This window comes from Corapipo altera, unplaced genomic scaffold (assembly GCF_003945725.1).
Source record: "Corapipo altera isolate COAL_440 unplaced genomic scaffold, ASM394572v1 1, whole genome shotgun sequence".
NCBI classification, from domain to species: Eukaryota; Metazoa; Chordata; class Aves; order Passeriformes; family Pipridae; genus Corapipo; species Corapipo altera.
Genome location: NW_020884873.1, coordinates 3,027,803 through 3,054,594, shown reverse-complemented (window position 1 = coordinate 3,054,594; position 26,792 = coordinate 3,027,803). Strand labels below are relative to the sequence as shown.

Genomic DNA, 26,792 nt, shown 5'->3' with positions numbered 1-26,792 from the left:
ATCCCAGGTGAAACCAGTAGATTTTCTTGGCACATGCAGAACTGCCTCTGTGAAAGCTTCAGCATCGCTGAGCAGCAGTGTCCCTGTCTGAAAACCTGCCAGGACTGATTCAAAAATCGGGAATCATCCCCATTTATCTGACACACATACAACATCAAGCATTGAGTGAAATGCAGATATTCCTCCTTTTTTATCCTGGTTTGTACTTAAGTTGGATTCCTCCTTTCTCTCACAGGATCTGACAGCTCATTGATATGAACAGTGCCCTCCCAAGGAGGCAGTGGAAAGCTCCAAGCATCACTCCTGCTCCTGGATGCTGATGTACTTTGATATTTTTTGATGTTTTTATGATGATGTAGTATGAATGAGACCTGAGACTGGAATGTCATTTTCTGTGATTTACCCTAGCCACAATTCTCCATTTAGTCTGATACTCATAAACCTTAAATTATTTTAATTATGTTTATTTAGTTCAATATTCAGTTATACAAGGCAAAGTGAACAGCCACAGCTCTCCATCACCCCATTGCCTGTAGCCTCTCTCACTCTCCTTGGGGGACGAATTGCTGGGACAGCAGACCGGGTCTCCCATATATCAGGCCACTGCCTAAACAATCACCCATGTGGCAAATGATGGGTCACATTGGTCCTTCCTCTGACAACTGCATTTTCTCAAGGGATGGGTTTAAAACCTTACCTTCTGCAGATATTTGGTGCTTAAGCACCATTATCCTTCTTGGTGTTCCTGTTGAACAGATCAGGTAGTTCTTAATGGCACAGTATAAACAGTTAGCATCTATAAAGGCCAGTGAATCCCATTCTTATACATGTGTCCCTCCCCATGCATCCCACAGGAGAGGCTCCACATCTGCCTGTGACCTGAACACCCAGCTCAGCAGCAGGGACCTACAGCCACTGCTGAAACACAAGTGATGTGATATGGGTTTGTTTTGCCAATATCATGGTGAAGGGTGAAGCCTGTTCTCTAAAATCCCGAAAGGATATCACAGTAGTGCTGTAACTATCTTTTTCAGTGCACGCTTTCTTGAGATTTTGTTTGGCATTAAACAGCTCTCCAGAACCCAAATATATTTAAAACCAAACATTGACAGACTGCAAAAATTATATGTAAAGGGATACTATAATACATATCTTAGTTTCACCTAGAAAATACAACAAATTAAAAGGAAAAACCCCAAGTCACCTGGTCTTTTAATTAATTTTATTTTTCCCAAGCTCTCCTGTCATAGATTTTTAAAAAATAAATCATACGTATCTTTTATCATGGTGTTATTACATTGAATAAAGTGCATGGAATTATTTAGTACACTGAGTACTAGCAAGTAGCAAGAAACTGCTGAAAACCTAAAATAGCTCTATTTTATTCCAGTTTCCTTTGGTCAATACTCTTGTGGTCTCTTTGCCTGCAATGACAGCTTTTATTGCTGTTATTGTTGTATTACAACAGAGTTACTTGAAAAAGGATCCCTAACCACAACATTTGGTGTCCTAAGTGTTATGGGTCGAATTCATGAGATGCCCAGAGCCTGTAGCTGATTTCACCTTCCAGCAAACCACCTTCCTCCTGCCCCGTGCCGCACTGTTTGCAAGGGCGGGCTACATGCCGAAGACCCCTCCACCTTCCAGGCTGCCAAGTCAGGTTTTGTGCACCAGCTCCTCCTGGGCTGGCTCCACGGCACAGAGAGCTGCATGGCAGCCTCTCCACTACCCCTCACACACAGAAGGGCAGCAGCAGCTGTTGCAGCTTGATGAGGAGGGAGGGAGATGAGGAGCAGCCGTAAAAACGGTTTCTTGGTAAGGGAGGAAGCTGCCCCTCCCCAGCTGTAAGTACTCCCCTCACTCGGCAGAAAAATTGGTGAGCAGTGTATTCAGAGCTGTACGTGTGCTAAAAATGGTTGGCTTTTCTTTTGGCATTTATAGAGAAAATTACACGAAGTTGAACATTTTCAGGGTGGATACTAAGATACTGCTTCACTGATGATGAATTTTTGCCTGGAACACCACTCACTGGGTAAAATCACGGTGGAGATCTCAGTCTTCCTAAAGTCTAGTCTCCTTTTCTGGCCAGTAAGTTGACTGAATTAAACAGTCACTATTGACAAAATTGTCTTTTCTGCTCTTTGTCCCACAGGTGCCTCTCTCCCCGTTGGCTGAGAGGGTCTCATCTGGTGGAGAAGACCTTTTCCGGAGAACCCAAAGGACAGCAACACTGAAGAAAATGGATACCGTGCCCAACACCAAAGTCAGCCCCAGGTACACATACCTGAGAGAGAAATGATTGATCAGAGCCTATTTCAAAGGCAACATTTGACTAGAAGTCATCAAGAACACATTCATATTCTCATGTGGTAAGGCTGAGTAAGAACACCCTTCCATCAAGGGGAATGACCCTGGAGAGGGGAGTTTGTCAGCTCCTCCAGGTCAGGTGGGTGTAGTCTGTGGCCAAGAAACATCTCTGGTATTGTCTGATATCCTCCACCCCAATGTGCTTCAGTAAGAATTAGCACTAAAATTTTTAGGGGAATTCCTCTATTTTATGCTTGCCTCATAAAAAGTACCAGTGATATCAAAACCATTTGATGGCTTTTTTTCTTTGTAGGCATAATGACAGCAACAACAACAGCAGCAACAACAACATCATTAAGTTTTATCAGCAAAAAGAGTCCCAACTGAGCTTTTGTTCTTTCCTTCACATTTTCAAAACATTTTTTCCTGGGGGTGGGGGGAAAGCACAACGTGTTCTCCCATTTTCCTCTTACCCTTGTTATTCCATTCTTCCTTTCTGGTGACACCTTTCATGAATGCATTTCAGATAATTATTGTCCTCTAGCAATAAATTGATAAAGACAACACTGCACTTAAGGCCCTAGGTAAGACAAACATGCTTTGTAGTACCTTTCCCTTCCATTTTGTGGTCCAGCTCCAACATTGAGAAACAATGGGTTTTAATAACCCTTCTACTTATTTACACATTACCACAGCAGAGTCATTGAAAAATGGGGGAAGCTTTAGCATAAACCTGAGGTTTTAATAGAACCTCAGTATTTTTAGGTAAGCAATTAAGTGACAAATATTTCCAGCTGATACTGAAACAAGATGATCCCCCCTCCCCCTAAAAGAAGATTAAATCAAAAGAGAATGCTGAAACCTGAATGTTATTGTTAATATTGTTAGTCAGAGTCTTTCATTCAGTTTCAAATCTTTCACTCAAATTTTCTAACAAATTCTTCTGCCAGTGCCAGGCACAGATGTACTTAAAGGGCACAAGTTAAAGAACAGATGGAGAAGAGCTGTTACCTGAGTGCACTGGAGTCATAGAGTCTGCACGCTCCTCTTCCCCCACATCTTTTGCTGCCCCATTTCAGGCAAGTGGTATCTATGGCTACTCCAAAATACACTGGGGCTGGAATTCCCGCTGGGGAATATTTAACAAATAAATAGAGGCAAGAAAGTTACTTTCCGGGGTGATCAATTCCGATCTAGAGACATGTTCGTGTAGAACATTAAATCACACATTAGAACAGCAGTGACACTTCCAGGCTGTTTGTTGGTTTGAGGAGACGTGCCTCGTGCTGCCCAGGCACACACCGCCCTTTCCTCCCTGTGGGAAGCCAGGGAAGCATAACAGAACATCAAAAAGCCTGTGGAAGCCAGCGGAAGGAGGGCTGGCCATGATTTGGTTTCCTCACCCTGCGGGACACCTCTGGAGAAAAAAAAAAAAGGAGATAGTTCTCCTTTCTTAGGAGCAATGGAGCCTTTTCAGCTTGGGTTTAGGGGGTGTCCTGTGTGTGGGTTGGAGGGGGTGAGAAGGGAGAGAGACAGCGAGGCTGGGAGCCTGTAGTGAGGTTACAAGTATCCTACAAGTATCCTGAGATACTGCTGTGACAGGGACAAACCTGCCACAAAGTGCTTGTGGGTGATGGAAAGGAAAGGCCTTTTTTCATGTGCTAGTGGGATATCCTGGACTCTGTGCCACCTGGGGAGCCACCCATGATTGCTGGAGAAGAAAGTAAGCCAGAAGGGAAAAAATCTTGGCCTACAAGGGTGTGAGAAAGCAGCCAACAGTGTTAATCTGCTCTATTTAAGTAGGTGACTTGCTATAATTTTTTTTTTTTTTCTGTGAAGACATAGAGGATTTTAGAATCTCCAGTTCATTGGCATCTCACGGTACCCTTGGTTTCAGTGACAGCTTAGAGGTGACTCTACCACAAGGCTGCAGTGAAACCTGCCCCCAGGCACACCTGTACTCAGACTAATTCCCTTAGAAACTAATGAAAATATGCCTGAAAAACAGTCACACATTCTCAGCCAGAGAATTCTATTCAGAACAGAGGTTCTATTATGCTTGTTGCTGAGTAAGGAGAGATAAGATGTAAATTTTTTTTTAGCTTCACAGTCTGAAGGAACACTTGTCATCTCTATGGATACTGGCCATGTATATTTTAATTATACCTAAGACACAGTTATACGATTTAGGAAGCTATTTCATTTTTTCAACCCTTTTCCTATTTTTTTTTTAGTTCATATGATACTTTTCAGTTAGACATGGTTCTTTCCAACAATCAGAGCTTAATTCTAAGACAAATGATTAATAAGGAGGGTATTAAAATAGACTCAAGAGTTCAAATGGACTTACCAAGTACTCTTATTGCCAGGGTATAGATACCAAGTGCAAATGATTTCAAGTGGGGTTTAATGCATCTAAAAATAATAATAATAAAAAAGATGTTACGTACAAATAAAGAAGCAAGTGTGGATAATTTGAACACAAATAGAAAGCAAGAGAAAGGAAAGAAATGTGACTTTTTCCTCCTTAATGTCACTGACTAACCAAATTACAGAAATACGTAAAAAATGTGATAAAATCAGAAGAGAATCTAGGAATTCTGAACGTCTATATTCAATAGCACATTTTAAGATAGTTGTGGATTTTCAGATGATATCAGCACTTACGACTTACCCACATAGGACAAGAAAATTGATTGTGAAATCATGTATCCATTGGATAGCCTTATTCAGCTAGATAATCTCTGAATTTCAGGATCATGATCCAGTCTAGTACAAGGTATTTAGGCGTTCACTTTTCATTGCACTGTATCTAGGATCAGGATCATACCTCCTGCAAAGGTAAATCCTCTAAGCTGTTCTCTGACTTTTCTGAGCTTTCAGGGGAGTCTAACACACACATCAATCCTTCTGGCTCCTGATCAGCCCTGCTCCAGCCTTCAGTTATCACCCTAGCCCATTGAGGAAGACAGGGGTGGTGGGCAGGAGAACAGCTGCCTTTCACAACCATTCTATGAGCGGTGTGTGTATGGACCCACTCAAATTCGTAGGACTCACCTGCTGCTCCCTCACCAGATGTCAAGTGTGCTGTTTTCCCCAGCAGGTACCAGATTGCCAGTTACATCCAGCACAAATCTGAGTACACGCGTGGCTTTTAATGAGTAGTCTCAGTCACATAATTAAACAGGGACATGTTTGATATGTGGGGTAACATATGTGTGTCAATATAGTGACTGATAACATTCCCTGTTGTCACAGTCATTATCTTCATTAGAAAACAGAAAAAAAAGTTGGGCGGAAATTCAGTTGTCGCTATGGATGAACGCAGCACTCTGGAGGTCCAGTCTATGTGCTCTGAACTAGGATGGGCTCAGCTTCTGCAGAAATTAATGTAATTTGGAATATATTTAAAAAAAATAAATAAAGACATCACAGAACTAGCTCTTTTGTTCCTCACCAGTGATTTTTTTAAACTTCCCAATGTAGCTGCCAGAACAGCTTTAAGAACCCATACCGTAACCAATATTTGGATCATCTTCCTCTAATTTACTGAAAATAGAAAGGACATGAAGGACATTTAAGGAAGAAGGCAGCCAGGAGAAGAGATGACTGAGAGGAGATCTGATGGATACACACATCTGAAGGGCAGGTTTCAAGAGGATGTGGTCAGAATCTTTTCAGTGGTGCCCAGTGACAGGACAAAGGACAATGGGCACAAACTGAAACACAGGGAGTTCCACCTGAATGTGAGGAAAAACTACTGTGAGGGTGACAGAACACTGGAACAGGCTGCCCAGACAGACTGTGGAGTCTCCTCTGGGGAGATTCAAAACCTGCCTGGACACCAGCCCATGCAACCTGCTCTATGTGACTCTGCCTTGGCAGGAGGGTTGGACTAGGTGATCTCCAGAGGTCCTTACCAGCCCCAGTCATTCTGTTGCTCTGTGAAAAGAATACCCAAGTATCAAAGTAAAAAAAAAAAAAAAATAATCGTGTGCAGCTCATTTTATAATGTCAACACTTTATTCTCTAATGCCCTGGTCATGAATTATCATCACACAGTCTGTTGCATTGTGGCTCATACAAGCACTGCCATCTATGTAGGTATGACTGTAATGATTTTAAGCTGTAAGAACAGTAACTTGCTCTCCTATCAGACACACCTTACATGAGCAAACCTCAGTCTGGAGTCCTAAACAAATCTGAGGGCATAGAAATGAAAATTGGAAAATAAAACCAATAACTGGATATTTATTATGTATTCCCTAGGATTTATGTCCTGCAGAAAAAATCTTCACTTTCAGATGAAAAAAAAAAAATTGTTTGAGTATTTGTATTGTGTTTGTGCGGAAACAGGAGTTCTTTGTGATCCCGAGTGATAGCCAGAGCTCTCAGGGAGATCTGAGACTTCCTTTTCACTGCCTGATCACCTGCTATTAATAGCTGGTGCTTGAACAACAGGTATCTGAACTACAGGGTGTTTTTCTACAAAACTTTAGGGCTTTCCCAAGTTTCTTGGTGATTGCAATTAGGCTAATACCACTAAAAAGACATTTCAGCAAATGACTCAGTCATTAGCTGTAAGCATATTTCAAAGGCTCCAGCCGTGTAAACCCTTAAAGAAAATTAAAGGAATTTAGCTGTGTTGGTGCTCTGTGGCAGGTGCAATGATATCTGCCCATCAGAAAACATCAGACTGCTTAAGTGCTGGAATCTTAACAGAGCTGACTGAATACTGAATAATTTTAAAAACAGATCATTGGAAAAATTATCTTAATGAAGTCTGCAACTTGACCTTGGGACTATTTGTTTTCAAAGAAAATTTATTTTCCTTCTGGTAACAGAAGCACACTTTCAATTCAGCCAGATTTTCAGGGAACGTCAGTCAGTGATGGATTACAGAAAAGAGAAAAGTAAGCATGAGCTTAAAGTGGAATTGTGCCCACAGGTCATTTGCAGTGCAGAAAAAAAAAACAACAAAGCCAAAAGGAAAAAAAAAGATTGAACTTACTGAAACACCTTTTATTTAGCTGCACATCAGAGGTGGATACCCTCAGTCCAGCAGGAAAACATATTACTTCTCAATTTCAGTTAAATGTCTCTCAAAATAAAATGATTTTCAATAGCAATAAAAGATTTGGAGCCAAACCAATAAAACTGTCTTGCTGATTTCATATGTAAAGTGTTTCAGTATTGTAATTGAAAACCTTTCTAAGCTTTTCTAAATAAATCCATTAAGCAATAAGATTCCCAAGAGAAAGTTCTTAGGGCAACTCTGTGATTTAAACTTGTAGGTGTTCATTTATGAACATTTCCTCCCAAACACTTAATTTTTTACACAGTGGAGACAAAAGGAAAAGCAGGAGGTTGAACATGGCTACAACAGTCTTGAGGCCCTGTGTGGTACAATATCTGTACACCTTCTACTCTGTGTCTTATGGACAGGAAGGAGACATCATGTAGAGGGAAAGGGAAAGGAAACTGAGTCTCTGCATAGCCCTATGCCCATATTTATTCAGTGTGTCAGAAGCAACCAGAGAGAAAAATCTGGCATAAATCCTGAAGGCTTTGCTGCAAGCTCTCAACTCATGAATCGTCCTCATCTTGGCGCATGGAGAGTTCAGTGGTGCATAAGCTTCAGTAAAAATTGTCCAAAATGGATTATAATATGATTGTTCTTGGAGTGAGGCCTTGGGAAGAGAGAGAGATATGCAGTGTGTTTTTGCAGTGCTCAGTGGTAACCCTGCAAGGTCCGTGAGGAAAGCTGTGCGGTTTCTGTGGTCTAAAGTGCACACCTCACTGGCAGTGTTTGCCTAGGGCAGTGGAGAAGGATCCTCACCCCAACCATTTCTGAAAGTCTCTGTGAGAATATTGATTCTGGTTCAAGGATTGTGATGGAACCATAGCTGAAGGGACATTCTTTATCCAGTTTTTTTCCATGTAGCCTATATTGAGCCAGTTCTAGCACTGGTTTTGTCTGTGTGATATAAAGGCACCAACAATGAGACAGAGCCTGTTCCAGAAAATTTCATTCAAAAACAAAGAGAATTTTGAGGTAAGAAAGCACAATTATAATACTAAAGATTAGTTAGCCTGGGTTTACTGTTGTTTTGTTTGAGAAGTAGAATGTGCCCATCTGGAAATAATTTGAAAAAAGGAACTGAGTAAGAAAGCTTTCCAAAACAGAGTGGAGCTGCACTTGGAATACAAAAATTGCAAAATGTTGACAAAAATCCAGACTAAGTCCTGGTAGTATTATATGCCTTTTGCAATTTCTAAAATTAGTTTCAAAGCTTACACTCGGTGATGGACAAATAGTCCCAGCAGTTAAATATGTATTGGAACAATCCCTTAGGAAAAGCATTTAATAAATCTGCAATTATCAGAACAGAAAAAAAAATCTCTTTCTAAATCAATCTTTGTTTTGAAGAGAAAAAATCTGGAACAGAACAATCATATGGGATAATAAAATGGGCTAGAGGAGAAGAGTCGAGGGTATATAGAGGGTTTGGGTTAGAATACCTCCATGTGGTTGTGCATCAGTATCCATAGGAATTGAGGAAAGCTGGCTGTTCATATACATACATGTGCACACACTGACACATGCAGAGCTAATTTCCATTTGCAGGGAGGTCATGCAACACCATTCTAGTAATGTAAAAGGCATTAAGGGAAGGGGATTTGGGTATAAACTATAACTAGGCCTCTTATGTCATCTTTGAAATCAGAAAGATATTGCTGGTAAAGATTATCATAAACACATTGTTGTGTTGATGGTAAAAAACTCATTGCAAAATTTTGAGGATGCCTCTCCATAGTAAAAATAAATAAATAAATATTTTAAAAGCCACCTTGCATAGCTGAAAACATTTCACAATACTAGGAATACTAGGAGGGGAGGGAGACCCAGTCACATATGTCAAAACACCTTGAAAACATTTGGCAATGCTGGCAGGAATTATTTCTTACCTTAGAAGCAGGATGTATCCGGGTGTGCCACCTACTGACAAAGTGTATGAAGTGATAACCGATATTACTAGAAAATACAGAAACATTTTTGGACACTCATTTCCTTTTTGACACGGTCCCACCACAGCTGAGGAGCTTTGTGAAGATTCAAAGGTTCCCACACAGCTGCAGTTAAAAAATACCTAGAAGAGAGTAGGTGAAAATGTATGATAACTTAAATGGTGGAGAAGTGGATGTTCAGGAATTGCACATCATGCTTTTCTGGGTAGTTGAAGGTTTAAATCCAAAGTGGGAATGTTTTGCAAAAGGAAAAGGTCTATTTATTGAAGGATAAAATTATAAAGTATCTGCTGTTGATGAATGTATTTATTACATTTTTTTTCTAAGAGTCTTGGTAGCCAATAGCTAAATAAAACCCCCTCCAAAACATTCTCTGCTTGTGATTTCTGCCGGAAAGAAAACTCGAGAAAGTTTTAAATGTGGGTGGCAGATTGCTAAAAAACCCCGAGGAGTTTAGGGTTGAAGAGGACGTACCTTAGTAAATTTTAATCCACTTACTCTGACAGACCTGGTTGTATTTGGAAAAAAATATCACATCACATCACACATGGAAACGAAAGACTTACGGTGTTTTTCCCAGTGCCATTGGATGCCCGGCAGCCGGCGAGACAGGCAGAAATGTAGGTGACTCCATTTTCTCCACAGATGGGGTCCCAGTCGTTCTTGGAACACGAGCAGCCGGAATTGCATTCTGAAAACACGGCTTGCTCGTAATCAGTTGTCTGTTTGGTTCTGAGGAAAAAGAGAAATTGCAAAGACGTTTTCTAGCAGACGTGGAAGAAATCATCATCAAATCATGGGCTGTGCTCTCTGACAGGTGCTCCTGGCCAGTCCTCCCCTCTGCAGTCCATTAAAGGTTGTCCCTTCCCATCCATGCAGCACTGTAAATTCTTATTTCTCTGTTATCCAAATGTCTTAGCAATATCACACCATCTACTGTGAGATGGTAGCTACTTTATTAAGGGTGACAGCTAACAATTTCTATTCCTGAATTTGCTTATATTTTCTAAGATTTTAGTTATCTGAGGCGTGATGCAGTTTTAACGAAACTGGACAAATGGCAAAGAGGGGAATGAGCTCCTCATGGGAAATGGTCTCTGTAGAAGTTAGTGAGGAGCTTATCAGATTGGGATTCATACAGACTGAGGGTCCAATACCTTGCAATCTGCCAACTTCAGTCACCTACTGCTAAAGACACTAGTGGAGCAGCTCCTGGAGCAGCTGTGCAGTCAGTGCTGGAAACTCCTACCAAAAAGTCAGCTTTACAGAGTAATAGAATGGGCAAAAGTGACCCCAAAGTGACCCTTAGGTATACCTGATGGTTAACATCATGGCTTACTCATGGTTAATCCAGGAATTCTGAAGTTTTGGGTTCAAAGGCTATTAACATTTGTTTTTCAGCACACAGAAGCAAGGAACAATTAATGGAATCCTCGCTACTGAGCTCCTTGCATTTCCAGAAATCACTAGGCTCAAGGGATGGGTCCCATGGAAATAACAACTACAAAGTAATTAGAAAAATAATCTGCACTTGTGACATGAACCCCTCTGGTTTATGCCACAATCATGAAAGTGTTCTGACACAACATCCTCTGGAATAGATGGAGTGGTTTCCACCGCTTTGAATCAAATTTCTGGGAAGCATACTTTGTGGGATAAAATGAGGGAAGAATTTGGTTTGCAATAGCACTTGGTGCTGCAGGATGCCCTTCCCATCATACCCATGGTACGACACGGTCAGTCCGGCCACTTCCGAGTTCTCACAGCCCATCGCAAACAGTGAGAGGAGCAAAAGGTAACCAAAGAAAGATGATCCCAGGGAAAGTTTTGCGGCCCCTAAAACACCGATTCTGAATTTTTTCATGACGAGTCCTCCAGAGAACATGCCAAAGGCCACAGCAGGAATGTTGATAAGACCTGAAATCGGACAGAAAAATCTGTATTAATGAAAACCCCAGCTCAATGGACTAACTAACTAACTTTCCAGCCAAAAAACCAGCTGCAGCAATAAGATGAAGGAACAAAAGATAAAAGGTCTTCAGTCAGTGCATTTTATTTTGTCCAGACTTGAATTGATCCTTGGACTGTTACCAAGGTGCTGGAATTGCTTTTAAAAATTGCTCCCAGGGACATGCTTCATTGATAATTCTTTGACAGAGATAAAGAATTGGATAAAGTTTAGCTAACTATCCTCCAATTTCTTAATTTCTTAATCTAGGCAGTTTTCTCCACTATTAGTTGGTCAGTGGAAGGATCTGCTCATTCCTAAAGGACTAATTTAATTTAATTTAATTTAATTTTACCTACAATGTTATGAAATCTGGAGCAACACTTGTTCGCTCTCTCTCTCTCTCTCCTTTTTTTTTTTTTTTTAATGCTTCAAATTGATCTGGCAATTTTGAAATCTCTCAGAGAGATTGTGATAGAATTTTTCAAAAAAAATAGCAAAAGAGAGAGGGAAAGCGAAATAAACACTGTAAGTTCTAGTCAGCCCTCAGCAGGGGGGGATTTGAAGAGAAAGGAAAAAAAGAAAAACTACCTTATTGCAGGGATTGCCACTCAGTCAGGATGCTTCCCTAGCCAAGTCATTGCATGTTTTTTGTTGCATGTATTCCCTATGCTCAGTGAAATCAAACTGTTCTTAATCCCCACGCAGTTTGCACATACCTGAAAGCTTAGCTCCAAAAAAATCTTTAAATACAATTGGAAGTGCCCTACTGAATGTAGGGATTGTTTTCTGGACTTTCTCTGGCCATCAACTATACTTCAAGATTTCTCCTTGCTTTGGGGAGCTTCGTGCCAGGAAATTCCAGCTTCTATCTTTAAGGAATTAGCACATAGCACAATGGATCAATAGAGCTTTTCTGCATATATATACCTTTGTTGCTGTGCAACTAATGCTGCCTTGAAACAAGGCAGTTCCCTCTGTATTGGGTAGATGTAAACCTCTTTGCTGTTTTAATGCTGTTGAATCCCTGGACTTTAGGAAGGGAACTCAAGCCTTTATGCAGGTTCAGCAACTGGGCATTCGAGTTCATGATCCTGAAGTCATCTACAAAAATGGCCACCATGGTACCCAAAGGCAGAAGTAGCATCTCTCTTTCTTGTGCTGTAGAGAAGATTTTGGAATATGACTTGTCTTCCTTTTATTTAACCCCAACCTCTTCAGAAAGTAAGAAATCACTGGTAATATGACATTACTTTATGGTTAATCCTTGAGCACTCACTGACATGATCTTTATTTCGTTGAAATAAATGGGATGCCAGCAAGGAAATAGATCTGTTTGATGACAAATTTACATAAAATATTTTAAAATTAATTCTCTTCTTAATTACTTTCTTGTACTGTACATATATAGTTTTTTTAAGTTTCCAGTTAAATGAGAATTAAGGTATCAAATAATGTGAACTTTCACAGTAACTCCTGCATAGATAAACTCAGAGCTAACTAGTACTAAGGAAGAACTTACCTGCTATAAGCTACTACTTAAAGTCAGACAAGGAAGGAGAAGAAATAAACATATCCTAAAAAAATACAGTTTTCCCTATGTGAATGTACATGCCACTCCTAAAATGTCCATTTTAAAGGTATCAAGAAGCAGATATAGCATTACCTATAACAAAGTTAGTTTTTGAAGATGTTTGCCCGTACTGTTGTTCAATATACTTTGGCTTATATGTCACCATGCCAATTAAAGAATTGAACTGAATGATACTTGCACACAAATACAGAATGTAAACTGGATTCCCAAAGAGGCACTTCAGTGATGGAAAGAAGTCTGCAAGACAAAACAGCAGAAATGACAAGCAGACCAGAGAGAGAATAACTGCTGTGAATAATGCTTTGTGATACGTTTGCACCTTCCAAAAAAAGGATTGCAGAACATTTCAGAAGGAATCCATGAAGTTCCATGATGCTCCTAAGAGCTCTCCCATTTCTGGATGGGGGAACAGTGGAGGAAAACACTAAGCATCAATATCCCAGAAGAGATAACTTGTTTTCTATTTCTTCTTTCGATCATAAACCAGGACTGATTTGGTTTCTATGTGTCCTCAACAGACACAGCACCTTTCAGCTTAATTTGGGGCAGAGACTGCTCAGCACAGCTGACAGTAAGCACAGACATATTGAGTTACAGATTCAAGTACTGAGGGAAAACGCTTTTGGCAAAGTAAGGCCAAGGAAATGCAGTTGTGCAAACCAGCTCCTGCCTAAATCCAGACAGCCTCCAACAATACTGTAGTAAGTCTGTGCCTATCCTTATTCTGATCAGATATTTTACGTGTTTTTCTAATGAATGAACTTACAGAAAAAGGTTTAGCAAAAACCAAAAGTCTTTTTTGACCACTGCTTCTGCAACAGTCACTATCTGTGAATGAAAAATTTCTGCAGGGTTTCATGGTATTTGCTGGCCCACTAGCATAATTTTAAAAATCCCAGATGAAGAAATCCTGCATGCAAGAGCAGGTCCAGGAAACAATGAAAAGACCCATTATATGTCTGTTGTTTAGGTGGAGAGTGACACCTGGGGGAAAAATCAAATTCTCAGCCCACTAAAATAGGGTCTCAGAAAATATAAAATTTTAAACTATAAAAGCCTTTAAGAGAAAAACAACAATCAGGAAAGAAACTCCAGTGATTTGCCTTTTGCCATCTCAGCAATCTTTGTTTGTTGCTGATAAGGTTTGTATTGGTCCTTGTTATCCTCGATGATGAACTTGGACTGCTCAGAAGAGGTGCTGGAGTCCTTCCTGCTCTCCGGTTTTGGGAGGTTCTTCGGCAGGAACCAGAAGGGGATGCCAGCCAGAACGCTGATCACACCAGCTATCAAGTAACCCAGCCACCACGCCCCCACCCACTGCACGTCCTTGGGAGTTATTGTGATGCTGTCTGGAGAAAGCCAAAAGAAAGAAGAGACAAACAGATGCTTTTTAAGAGTGCTGATAACAAGGAAGGTGGTTTTTCAGGGACTTTCTCTGCAGGAGTCTGTTCCCGCCTCACCAAGTTTAGCTGTGCGTCTCTGAGGGTGTTACAAGAGCAGCTGTGGGGATGCAACAAAGACTTGCTGACTGCTGTGACACAGCAGCAGCCTGGCCCTGACACTGCTGTGCCGCTCACACATCCCCAGAGATGCTGCAAGGCCCGGGAGATGGGGCAGCCCAGGTGGCCACTCCCTTGCTCCCGGTCAGGCTGCTCTGTACAAAAGCCCCAGGGAAAAACAGGGTGGAAAGTGTTTTCTCAGGCAAAAGGCCATCAGTTGACCTGGTGCCCACTGCCAAACTGTGTTTCCAGGAAACAACAGGACACTAAAAATTGCACACACATAAATCCTGAGTCTCAATCCTGCCTCCTCCTGGTACCTGCTGTCTCCCCTGAGCCTCCTCCCCAGGGCATCTCTTGGAGGCACCCGCTGCAGACTTGCTGGGACTGAGGAAGAGTCAGGTCTTCTAATTCCTCCACAACCATCCTTTTTGCCAACCTTTTCTACGTGGACCACTCTATTGCTGTCATCCTTTTTGTTTCATAATCACAGAATAGGCTGAGTTGGAAGGGACCCATGAGGATCATCGAGCCTTGCCATAGGACTATCCCCAAGAATCACACCATGCTACTCCTGTTCTACTCCTGTTAGCCCCTTATGCATAACCAGGTAGTTCTTGGCCCAAAATAGGAATTTTGGAGCCTGACTGAATTTTTGAAACCCGAGTTTTCTGACTTACCCAGATCTACGAAGCCTATGTCAACGTAAAGTTTGGCACACAGGGATCCCAGAAGAAAGCCAAATATTGGCCCTATAATTGCCACTGTCTGTACACAGCCTGGAATAAAAAAACAGGGGACTGTTACACTCCAGAGTCAAAAAGAGCACCGGTTCTTCTGCACCTAAAAGCAGAGTATGACATCTGTAAGTGCTAGAAACTCTTTAGCTGACTACATTAAAGTAACTGGAAAGCAAATGGCAATTATTTAATGGATCACTTTAGGCTGAGGTGGGACTCTGAATAGGCTGAAAAATACCATTATTTTGGTATCCAATAATCACGTTTCCCTACACTCTTGGCCAAACTTTCTGAATACTGTGAATTTTCAAAATTCGTCTGGGAAGACTGAATCTTTCACAGAGAGAAGCTGAGTTTTTGCCAGTTACCAGGCTGGAAACTTGTCAAGACAGGATGCTGACGGGGAAGGAATTTTTTGGTAATATTTCAGGTGAATGTGCAGAGGTCAGTCAATGAACACAATAAAGCAGTGATACCAACTTTCTAAAGCCTCAGCACTATTGTTTATAATTCTGCTGGAATCTGGAGGCAATGTTTTGAGTGCCTGCTAAAATTCTATTTTAAGTGCTTGAAAGAGCATGTTTTTATCACTTTCCAGAGAACTGAATGTGCACAGAGGCTCAGCAGTTCACATCCAGAAGAATTAGGAAGATTAGGAGAACAGCAGGAACCTAAGGTCAAATTCTTTCATCAAATTAAGATAATGGAACTGCTGGTATAATTAAAGGGGAACTTGGTCCCTTGAGTGTACATGACTTAAATAAATTTTAATATTGGAAATTATGCAAACAAAACAATCAGGGCAAGTTAATTCAATAACACCCATTCCATTATTTGGAATGACTCAGTTTCCTCTGGGGGAAAATCCATTAGGAAAATAAGTAATATTTATTTTACCAATATATAAGGCAGTGTTCTCTTCTATGGCATAATCATCAATGTATGTAATTCCCAGAGGCTGGATAGGGGTTTCACCTATTCCACGCAAAAGATTTCCAAGTAAAACATAGATCCACATGGAAGAGCCTGCTTCCTTTTCACATCCTGAATACATAACAAGAGAGACAACAATGATATGCTTTTCATAACAGTTTGACACTGAATGCACAGGTTTTCTAAAATACTTCTGAAGTGGGAAAAACAGAAGGAAAACTGGGAGGTGCAGGGATGGCAATTTTAACCCAATCATCTTAAGGTGGATATATTTTTAGCATGAACTGCCTCAAAGATACTAGGAGTTCACTGATTTTATAAATTTGTCGCCACATCCCATTTTAGAAAACTTTTTCGCTTTTTTCTAACCAAAACCGGGATCCCCTGATGGAAAGATTTGGGAAACATTGACGATAGTGAGCACTGCCGGCCACATTTAATCCACAGGTGTGGGGATGCAAACATGCACACATTTTGGGACATATAGAGGGTCTGATTTGCCAGGCATAGGGGAGGAAAGTTCATTCCCCACAAGGAACTCAATGCATCCAGCAGGGACAAAGCTTTGTGGTGTGCAAAACAGGGTCAATGGGCAGGGAGAAAAACAAGAAGCAGAGTCCACAGGCTGGGAGACCCAAGTGACTCTTTCCAGCAGGCTGAGGATCTGAAGACGCATTTCCACTACTGTGTCCAGCTCTGGGCCTCTCAGTTCAGGAAGGATATTGAGGTGCTGGAGCAGGCCCAGAGAAGAGCAACAAGGCTGGTGAAGGGACTCAAGCACAAGTCCTATGAGGAGAGGCTGAGGGAGCTGGGGTTTTTCAGCCTGGAGAAGAGGAGGCTCAGGGGAGACCTCATCACTCTCTACAACTCCCTGACAGGAGGTTGTAGCCAGGTGGGGGTTGGTCTCTTCTCCCACACAACCAGCAGTAGGACAAGAGGGCATGGTCTTAAGCTGTGCCAGGGGAGGTTTAGGCTGAATAGTAGGAAGAAATTCTTTACAGAGAGAGGAATCAGACATTGGAATAGGCTGCCCAGGGAAGTAGTGGATTCACCGTCCCCAGAGGTCCATCAGTGCCATGGTCTGGTAACCACAGCGGTGTTGGATCAAGGGTTGGACTTGATGATCTCAGAGGTCTTTTCCAACCCGGTTGATTCTATGATTCTACGATTTCCCAGCAGAGGAAAGACCATGACTTTCCAAGGACCCCATGGGAGATTGGTGCTTCTGCAAAACACAGAGCTGCAGAGAGTTGCTGACGGAGACAGTAAAGCTAGAGGAAAGGCTGCAGCCTGAAAAAAACTCTTGGGCAGTTAAAACTCTTGGGCAGTTATACATTTATTTTGAATAAACTTGCCTCAGCCAGTAGATCTGTCTTTTCTGTGGGAAACATTAATCTGATTTCCTTTCTTTTCCTTTTTTTTTTGCATTCTAATTGAGTATGAGACTTTCAGAGCCTTGTGATATATCTTAGGGTGCTTACAATATTTAACAGAGATCTCTCTCACCTTCATCTATTTTTGCTTGAGATTTTTCCAAGGATGTGAGTGGAGTTTGGCTTTTATCCTGCAGACATGGAGAGATGTTAACAGTCGAGTTGATGGTGGAAGGGAATCTTTCATAGCGATATCTGTTTAAAAAACAAAGTTGTATTTGCTTATAAGAACTGATAAGAAAAAGCAATTGGATCTGTTACTACCAGGTAGGTCTATAGCACTTAAGTGCAAATTTCATCCTGAGTTTAGTCATCACTTCTTCACTGGTGCTTCAACAATTCCTAAGCTGTGTCAAAATGTGGCCAATCAAGATCACAGACTAATAAAACAACAAGCTGATTACTACTGAGAACAGCATATATGTTAAATTATTTGCACCACAGGAATAAGTCCTTTCAGGAAAAATATCAGATTAAGTAACCACATCCACATATGCCTATTTCTACAGGATCTTCATAATCAATGCCTGAATTGAGCTGCCATTCAGTGTGCACAGCCCAGCTGTAAAATGCTGATCACTTTGCACTTACCGTCCCATGAAGAACTGGGGCATCGCAATTAGGAATGTTCCAGCTGACATAATTAAGCAGCCTGCTCCAATTATTCTTGGCCTGTGAAGCTTTGCTCCAAAGTAGCTTACAAGAATTATGATAAGGAGGTTCCCTTCGAGAGTACAAAAGGAAAACTGAGTTTTACTGCTTGTTGATAAGAGATCCCCTAAAATAACCACTCCCAGTATGTGGTATAGGCAGCGTTTTCGAGGAGAGAGGGCTGATGGTCTGGGGTTGCTGTTTCTCCCTCTTTCCAGGCATTCTACAGGAACCCAATGCCTTCTGTGATAAGAAAACCATAAACTTTTGGATAAACAGCTGGAAAAGAGGAGAAGGACTGTGTCAGCTGAAGAGAGTAAATCACGAAAAAAGCAGAAAAAGGGAGAATCAAACAGAGTTTTATATACTTAGGCTAAGATTTCATTCCCGTGAGTACCACACTCCAGTGGGATAAATTCACTAATCTGAAATCGTAAGAGACAATGTCTTGCTGGAAACTTTAGTACACAGGGAAGGAGATGGACTGGAAAATAAATGTAGATTGCAGTTAGAGGTTTGTACTCCTGCTGCTTAATAAATTATAACAGGTAAACACTTGCAGGGGAGGTGGATTACTGACAAAAGCAGAGAGAAAGTATAAATCTGTGCAGGCAAATTCTCATTTAACAGTCAAAATTTCTGTTAGTATTAATTAGCCAGACACTAAGCTTATCAAATCACAAAATAGTTAGGACTATGCCTAATTTCTTGTATTAGCAACCAACCCGATGCTATCCAATGTAATCATATTGACAGTCCCACCGATTTTTTCTAGGGTAATCTTGCTCAGTTTTAATGGCTCAAGGAGATTTGTACAATCATTCTTCATAACAAATCGCATCATTCTTTTTTACTGAAAATAAAAATGGGTTTCTACAGCACATACCAATTTCAAAACTTCCATCAATAACTCCAACCAAAGAGGAAGGGATATCAAATCTTCTTTCTATTTGTGTGATAGTACTTTTTAGATAACTTCCTGACAGCGCTTTAGCAAAATAAACAAAAGACAATGCACCAAGAAATATCTGTGGAAAAAAATTGACAGTGATTAGAATAGGCAGTACAGAAGACTTTACTTTGTGAATTATTTTTAAGCAATTTTTACATTCCCACATCTCCTTTTCCCAAATAACCACATCAATATTTCTCCTAATTTTTTATTAAATGCTATATTGCTGGTTTGTTCATTTCTTATGAGCTATATTGGTACTTATTGAACTGAACTTGCTATCAACCACTACTAACTTCAGGTAGGTGTCAAACATGCTGCCACAAGAGGCAGAGACATAGATCTCCCTCGTGGTGTTCTAAGGAGGAATCTTACACAGTAAATCATGAGGGTAAATGTTAAGTGTGGCTTGGCGGAGAGGTGAGTTATCTGGACATTTTTAAACACAGTCTTTTGCGATGGTCTGGAATTGAGAGGCTCTAAGCTGTTCCCACTCCAGCCCAGGGTGACCAGGAGGGAGAAATCTTTGCTTTCTGTTACATGGCTCCACGAGATGAACAGTGACCTGCCATGCAATTACCTTCTAGGATCATCCTCTGCTCACCAAATATCTAGCAAGCTGCAACACATATATTTTCTTTCAAAAAAGAAAACATTTTGCTGGAAACAACCTTCTCCCATCCTTTAATTTTTCAGAGACAGTTATTTTCTCTTAGTTAGCACTGTATCAGTTTTAGCCCATTGCTCTGTATCAGGAGCAAGCTTTGGGAATTAAACTCCCATCCCCTTCACCGTACTTTGGTACGCACTGCAAATGTGCAGGCTGAAACCCTTTCACACAAAATTAAACTGGAAGATGTGTTCCAGACAGGTATTACATTCACTTCAACAGTCAATGGCTCTTCAGTCTCTGGGACAAGATGAGGGCTGGTCTGAAGTATCTCCCCACTCTGAAATGCTATAGTGGGAGTGCAGGGTCTGTTCTGCTTCTGCAGAGCTATTGCCTTAATTTGCCTTCACTGAATGCAGCCCTACTGAGCTTATGAGCTCCATGGATACTCACACATCATGCAATTGGTCATAGAAATCACAACATTGCTTTCTACCTTCAGATAAGGGGCTTGTTGACTGAATAAGAATATGGATGTTCTTTGGAAAAGGCATTAAAAAAAGAAACTCAAACCCTAACCAAGAAATTAAAAGACACAGTAATGTTTCATAAGAATAGAGGTCTAGAGCCTTGGCCTGCTCCTTAATCCTCTCTGAGCAATCACGCTTCCAGTGAGTAGGTGCTCTGAAGTGATGTACTCACCTCCAGCACAAAACTGCTCACAACACCTCATTTGACAAGGCACAGTGGTAACAACACTGGTGCCACTGCTGAACACAAATTCTTGTGTTAAGATTCAAATGTATCTCTGTGTCTCCCTCAGTGAACTTTATCCAGTACTGGTTATTCCTCCTTCAGAAACAGTTGTGGGCAAATAAACATATCCAACCACTGTCTGGTTCCTGTTTCCTACAGCAACAGCTCTCAAAGAACTGTGTTTTAAAAATATTGCCATAGTATTTTACATTTTTTGTGTGTTAATGCCCTTGGATTCTAAATAGTAATGTGAAAGCACATATGGGGTTTTTTACAGGAAAGTGATATAGGTAAACTAGAACTTGAAATGTCTCTGTCTCTCTTTGTCACAAGTTTTTTTACTGGGGTTGCGACTGTCCCAGGTGTGCTCCTGATTTAGAGCTGGGACAGAAAGGTGCACATGATTTCAAATTCTGCTCTGGTTTGTCAATGCCTGTAAGCAAATATTTTACCACATCTTTCTGGTTTATAAAGGCAATTTTAACACACAGGAAGGCTGATAATTGGTAAAAATAACTCGTTGAATCTGCATATTGTTTTGCTAACATATTAGGCAAATACAGACCTGAAGCAGACTTTTTCATAAATTAGAAATTTATTTAATAATTTTGGTCTGACTAGAAATGCATGATCAGAACTGAAAAAGACTTAGTTCACACACACACACACACAGAAAAAGAGGTTTTACAAGTGCCTACTGGAATGGGTTGGTTGTATCTGTTTGGGTTCCCAGAAGACACAAATTCTTTGGATAGAAAGAAACTGAGCTGAAATATTATTGCTTTTCTATTTTTGGAGCTAATAAGCTGATTCCTGACTGGCTAAGCTGTGACTGAAGGTTTATTCATTGAGGGAATTGGATTATCATTGCAGCAAATGGAGGAACAATGATAGAATTACTATTATGCTACAAGATTTAATTAATACAACTCATCTTCTATTTCAGAACCAGAAGATCCCAAATTTATAGACTTCAGGGCAATTATCAGTGATGTTATTGGCTGTATTGGGAGCTGGATTAATATCTGAAAGTAGATGTGTGTGTGAGAGAGAGAGAAAAAACAACAGAAATGAAGACTGTGCAAGATGAACAGGGCAAGGCCGAAGACTCATTTTCTGTATAACTCAAATAATTTCAGCTCATCGCTGTATGGTGATTTTTGAGGCCTCACTCAAGAGAGTGTCAGCATTTTACAGCCTGGTTTTGGAAAGCAGCCAGGGACAGTAGGCAAAGCATCATGCTGCCTCCTGTACCCCCGTGTCCCATGCAGGGAGGAATGCTCCTCTGAGGTGCAGCAGTCCTACTGTCAGGTAGGTACAGCTGCGTTACAAGGCTTAGAGCAGGGAGCTTCCATCACCTCGAGGAAGAACTGCTCTAGGGTGAGATAAATGCAGATACAGTGGTGATACTTCTGCAGTCTCGTTTCAGAGTCATCTCATGCAGAGTTCTCTTGAACAAGGAATATTACAATAATACTTTAATAATATTGCACTCAAAGCACATGGACCGGAATACAAATATTATTTTTGAAAGCCCGGAGAACTACCAAGGCTACAGTCTTAAAAGAGAAATTTGTACTAACAGCTGCCTGTGGTACCTGTCTTCCAAAGCTCTGTTCTTAACTTCAGGTGGTGCAATAAGGAGGATTGAGTGACTTTTCAGGATGATCCTTAAAGATCTAACAGGCAAGCCTCAACCAACAAGTTATACTTGAATATTGCCAAATGTTAGGCAAACACAGATCTGAAGAAGACTTTCTTTGTGACTTGAAAATATCTTCAATAGTTTCATACTGATTCAGCAAGACGTAATCAGAAATGAAAAAGCGATTTTTCAGCAAAGAGAAAAAAAAAAAAAAGAAGAGATTTTCTACATTCCTACTGGAATATTCAAAAACTCTTACTCTACCTTTATACCTCCACAACACGAGTGTTTTTCCCTGGATGCGGAAGATTCAGATTTGAATGAAGATCGGTCCACAGGCAGGATTGTGTTGTTTGAGAAAAAGCGAGTATTTTCTTTTGATGAAACCTCCATGATGGTATCCTCTGTCTCTAAAGCACAAAACATGGAGAACATTTTAAAAGGGCATCCTATTAGCTCAGCCTCAAAAGCTTGTCATGTGACAGCAACACCCCGCTGTACTGTTTTCCCTACAACAGCAATTATCAAACTTTACAACAGAATCTGACCAGTGCACTGGATGTTTAATCATGGAAATTTGCAATCCACTTGCCTATAACAATGGAGATTAAATCATTCTCAGCAAACAGCCATTATCTTCACTCTCTAGCTATCATCAGCGTGATTTCATTTAACATTTAACCAAGCACTACCAGCAGACTAAGCAAGGCTTGTTAACGTTTTAAACATTTCTACATGTAAGTTCATGTTTCTAGATGTGACCATGTCTGTAGAGATTTCTCAGAGCTGATCTCTGAATTTCCCATATATCTGGGACATTAAGTAATTAGATCAAAGGAAATCTATCCCCGTTAATGAGGGACTTGAATTGTTTTAGATGGAAACATTAGCTCTAATCATCTGACGTTAGCTAATGAGTTACACAAGAATAAAGAGGTTTAGTTCCCTTTACCATTTTACATAGAGTCTTAGGGCTCAGTGGTCAATTGTTTTAGGAAAAATGTGAATTTACTTCTTTGCAGGTAAATACAAAGAAGTAAAGAAAACCTAAATGCTGAACTTGAGAACAAAAGTTATCAGTAATTCTTAAATCTCTGGTTACATACAGCAGTACTTTGTTCTTAATTTCAATCTCTAAATCAGATCTGAAAATATTTATGAAATCAGCTTCTGTGTTCACTTTTAAGAAGTACTATATTTTACAGAACTGCTGCCTGAAAGTATAAATAGAAGTTCCTATTCTTCTATGTTTGTCTCAAGACAAAGATCTTACATAAGTTAAATATATATATGGTTTCATGTATATGTATATATACTGTGGATACATGTGTTTTCAAAGCTCTCCAAGGGTCTGTGCAATAGATACTCGTGTTAACAGCAATGCAAAAAACCATAAGTATATCTAGATGCTAAGATTTACTCGTGCAAATATTTGCCTAGGCTCTGTTCATATATGACTGTGGCACTAAAATTTTTGCTGAAATCTCTCCATCACATTAAATAAGAGTTCCTGATTACATATAAGATTTGATACTGCCCTGACAGGGACACTAATAACTTTCCTTGTCAACACTACTGAGTATATAGATTTATTTTTTTTTAACAACAATAACAAAATCAGAATGGTTTGTGCTTGCTGCACATCTATTGCACCTATTCCTGCTCTGCTTCTGACTTTCTTGTGATCTTGGGAAAAGTCACGCATTGTCTCTCTCTGCCCCACTTCTGAACTTGTCCAATGGGCAATGAGAGCATGTACCTCAAATGTACCTCATAGCACTTGTGTGAGGATAAATTCCTTTAAACTTTTGGGCATGACAATCACATAAGGTGTGCTGCTACATACACACATCAAATAGCCTTTAGGTTAAGGTTTTAAATGCTCTGCACATCCACAGCAATTTCAGAATAAAACAAAAAAAGCACAAAACCTGGAAAAAGAAAACATATGTACCACAGCTAAGTGAATTGTCCTTATCTCTGAGCAGAGCAACATCCAGCTAGAGGAAGTTCAGCAGAGGTGCAGAGAGCCTGCACAGTGTCCTCCACTGCACCTCGTATGCAGGATTGGTCAGAACAAAAAAAAAATGCCATGGAGGTGTGGGGGTGTGGTATGACACACTGATGTTTGACAGCTGCATGCAAGTTTGTGCCCCGCTGGGTTGGTAAAAATCTCAAATAGACAGCAGAAGTTAAGAAAACTTATGTCCAGCAGCATAAAAAAACTTACAGCATAAAAATCATTGGCATTTATTATCTTCCAAATGGAAGAGTGCAAGGAAAGACTGATAGCCATAAAGGTTTTACAGACTTTAATGTGTCCCCAGTTGCTCTTGTGGCACAGCTTTAAGGAGGTGAGTAGTTTTCAGGCCCAGAGCCACCTGCAAAAACATATCTCAGAGCATCAGTTTGGTTGCCCTGACAATGCCTCTGATGGAAGCCCTCAACACAAGACAGAGAGCAGAGAACTGTGCCCAGTGGTACTACAGCTGGCCACACTAGTGGCTTTGATCCTTCCTCTTTTCTGCAATCAGAATACATAGGAATGTTCCACAGTAATCACAAATTTGCCCTATGCCACTCAAATACTTTTTGGTGGGAGTATTCATAATACACTGTCAACTGCAGTGAGAGGTCAAAGACAGCTCTGGTCTTAAACAAGCAGACACCTGGCTCGTAAGGATGGTCTCTTACTGATTTGGGTATAGTGATAGTCTTAGGCTTTTGCTGTCCCTTGGATACCATATTTCTTCAGTGACACGGAACATGAGGACAGAGCCCATGTCAGCATTTCCTTTCCAAACATGGCAGATATGCCAGAAGAATGTAATCATAGAAGTATTTGGATTGGAAAAGACCTCTAAGATCATCAAGTCCAACTGTTGACCTGGCAAGTCCACCACTAAACTATGTCTCTAAGTGCCACATCCACCTGTCTTTTAAATACCTCTGGGGTTAAAAGTGACTAAACCACTTCACTAGCAGCCCATTCCAGGACTTGAAAATGTTTTCAGGAAAGAAATTTTTCCTAATGTCCAACCTAAACCTCCCCTGATGCAACTTGAACCTGTTTTCTCTTGTCCTATATCTTGTTACTCAGAAGAGACCCACTCCCCCCTGGCTACTACCTCCTTTCAAGTAGTTTTAGAGGGTGATAGTCTCCCTGAGCCTCCTTTTCTCCAAGGTAAATAGCCCCAGCTCCAGCAGCAGCTCCTCATCTGACTTGTCCAGACCCTTCACCAACTTCCCTGCCCTTCTCTGGACACAGCCCAACACCTCAATGCCCTTGAGGGGTCCAAAACTAAACACAGGACTCGAGGTAAAGCCTCACCAGTGCAGAGTACAGGGGGGTGATCACTTCCCTAGTCCTGCTGGCCACACTATTTCCAATACAGGCCATGAGGCCATTGGCCTTTAAGATTTCTTTCTTGAAGAGCATCCAGCCTTCCTTGACCCTTTTGCCCCTTACAACTACCTCCCAAGGGACTCTGTCAACCAGTCTCTGAAACAGGCCAAACTCTGCCCTCCGGAAACCCAAAGTGGTAATTCTGCTGACCCACGTCTGTACTACTCCAAGAATCAAAAGTTGTCTCATTTCATGATCACTGTGACCAAGACTGCCTCCAACCACCACATCACCCACAAGTCCTTCTCTGTTCACAAACAACAGGTTCAATGGAACACCTCCCCTCATTGGCTCCCTCATCAGGTGTGTCAGGAAGTTATCTTCCACATGCTCCAGAAATCTCCTAGGTTGTTTGGACCTCCTAGAACTCCCTTCCTCTCTGCTGTGTTGTATTTCTAGCAGACTTCCACCATGATATCTGCCTGGTTGCCCTTCCCACTCGCTCTTACCCATGAACACTCAGCCTTATCACCACCATCATTAAGGTCTAGTAATCAAAACACATTGTAACATATAGGACTACCCCATTGGCTCTACCTCCTTGCCTGTCCCTTCTGAAGAGTTTATAGCCATCCATTGCAGTGCTGCAGTTGTGCTTCATCACACCTACAGTGCCTGTTCAGGTGGGTGACACTCTGCCTGAAGGACAACTGCTGGCCATGCTCACACCTTATCCCTGGCTGTCACCTGGGCCCACAGTGGGGGCTCTGACCCCTCCTTGCATCCCTGGCTCCAGCTGGATGGGGTGTGGGAGCCCTCTCTGGTGGCTGTGCTTTCTGTCCCACGGGAAGCACGCCTGGTCACTCACCTGTGACACAGCTCTGGCGGCAGTGGTGCTCACCTCCTGGGAGCTGGCATGTGGAGCTGTGCCTCATGGTCAGATCCAAGAATGGACTCATCCCTGAACATGCATGCAGAGGGCTGAGACAAGTCTAGGCAGTTCCTGAAGAGTCTCCCTTCACTCATTCAAACTCCAGGCAATGGAAAAATGTCCTTCCCCCCCCGGAAACTCCCCCATTTGCAGTAAGCCTCCTTAGACATGCCTTTACTGCGTGTCAGCCCGCAGGCACAGGAGCTGCACTTGCTACAATGGGTGGACACAGAAGGCTGGTACAGAGACTATTCACCCATGAACCCAGCTAAAGGACATTCTCTCTGAAAGGTGGATCAGCAAAGAGAAGAAGAAAAGCCAAATCTTACCTGGCAGCAGGGATCCCCAGAGATGGCGCCTACTAGTTTTCATAGGTAAGCTTCTTGTATAGCTAATGCATATACCTACATGCATGCAC

At 41.3% G+C, this 26,792-nt stretch overlaps 1 protein-coding gene and 1 long non-coding RNA gene across 2 annotated transcripts in view; one reads left to right on the top strand and one right to left on the bottom strand.

Moving 5' to 3' along the window:
• Positions 1-2,840, top strand: part of LOC113955126 — a 14,151-nt gene extending 11,311 nt beyond the window's left edge. The window contains exons 2-3 of the long non-coding RNA XR_003530433.1: positions 2,153-2,274; positions 2,621-2,840. This is a non-coding gene — a long non-coding RNA (uncharacterized LOC113955126). The remainder of the gene's footprint in view (positions 1-2,152; positions 2,275-2,620) is intronic.
• On the bottom strand, positions 1,258-26,792 carry LOC113955120 (solute carrier organic anion transporter family member 1C1-like). The gene is made up of 15 exons (XM_027660303.1): positions 26,704-26,792; positions 22,362-22,507; positions 19,021-19,162; positions 18,075-18,207; positions 17,557-17,678; positions 16,015-16,161; positions 15,058-15,156; positions 13,982-14,227; positions 12,951-13,115; positions 11,058-11,253; positions 9,903-10,068; positions 9,277-9,458; positions 4,658-4,722; positions 3,319-3,436; positions 1,258-2,284 (listed from the first exon to the last, which is right to left on the bottom strand). Exons 1-15 carry the CDS (start codon positions 26,786-26,788, stop codon positions 2,062-2,064), a joined length of 2,235 nt encoding a protein of 744 aa, XP_027516104.1. The 5' UTR covers positions 26,789-26,792; the 3' UTR covers positions 1,258-2,061.

What these genes read in the sequence shown, in the direction of transcription:
- LOC113955120 (XM_027660303.1), bottom strand. Translation starts at nt 26,788, where the DNA reads ATGCATGTAGGTATATGCATTAGCTATACAAGAAGCTTACCTATGAAA. An exon ending in CTGACCGTGTCGTACCATGG is followed by an intron (nt 10,069 to 11,057) that starts GTATGATGGGAA and finishes CTTTTTCCTCAG; the next exon opens with AACCAAACAGACAACTGATT. An exon ending in TATGACTCCAGTGCACTCAG is followed by an intron (nt 2,285 to 3,318) that starts GTAACAGCTCTT and finishes TTTCTCTCTCAG; the next exon opens with GTATGTGTACCTGGGGCTGA.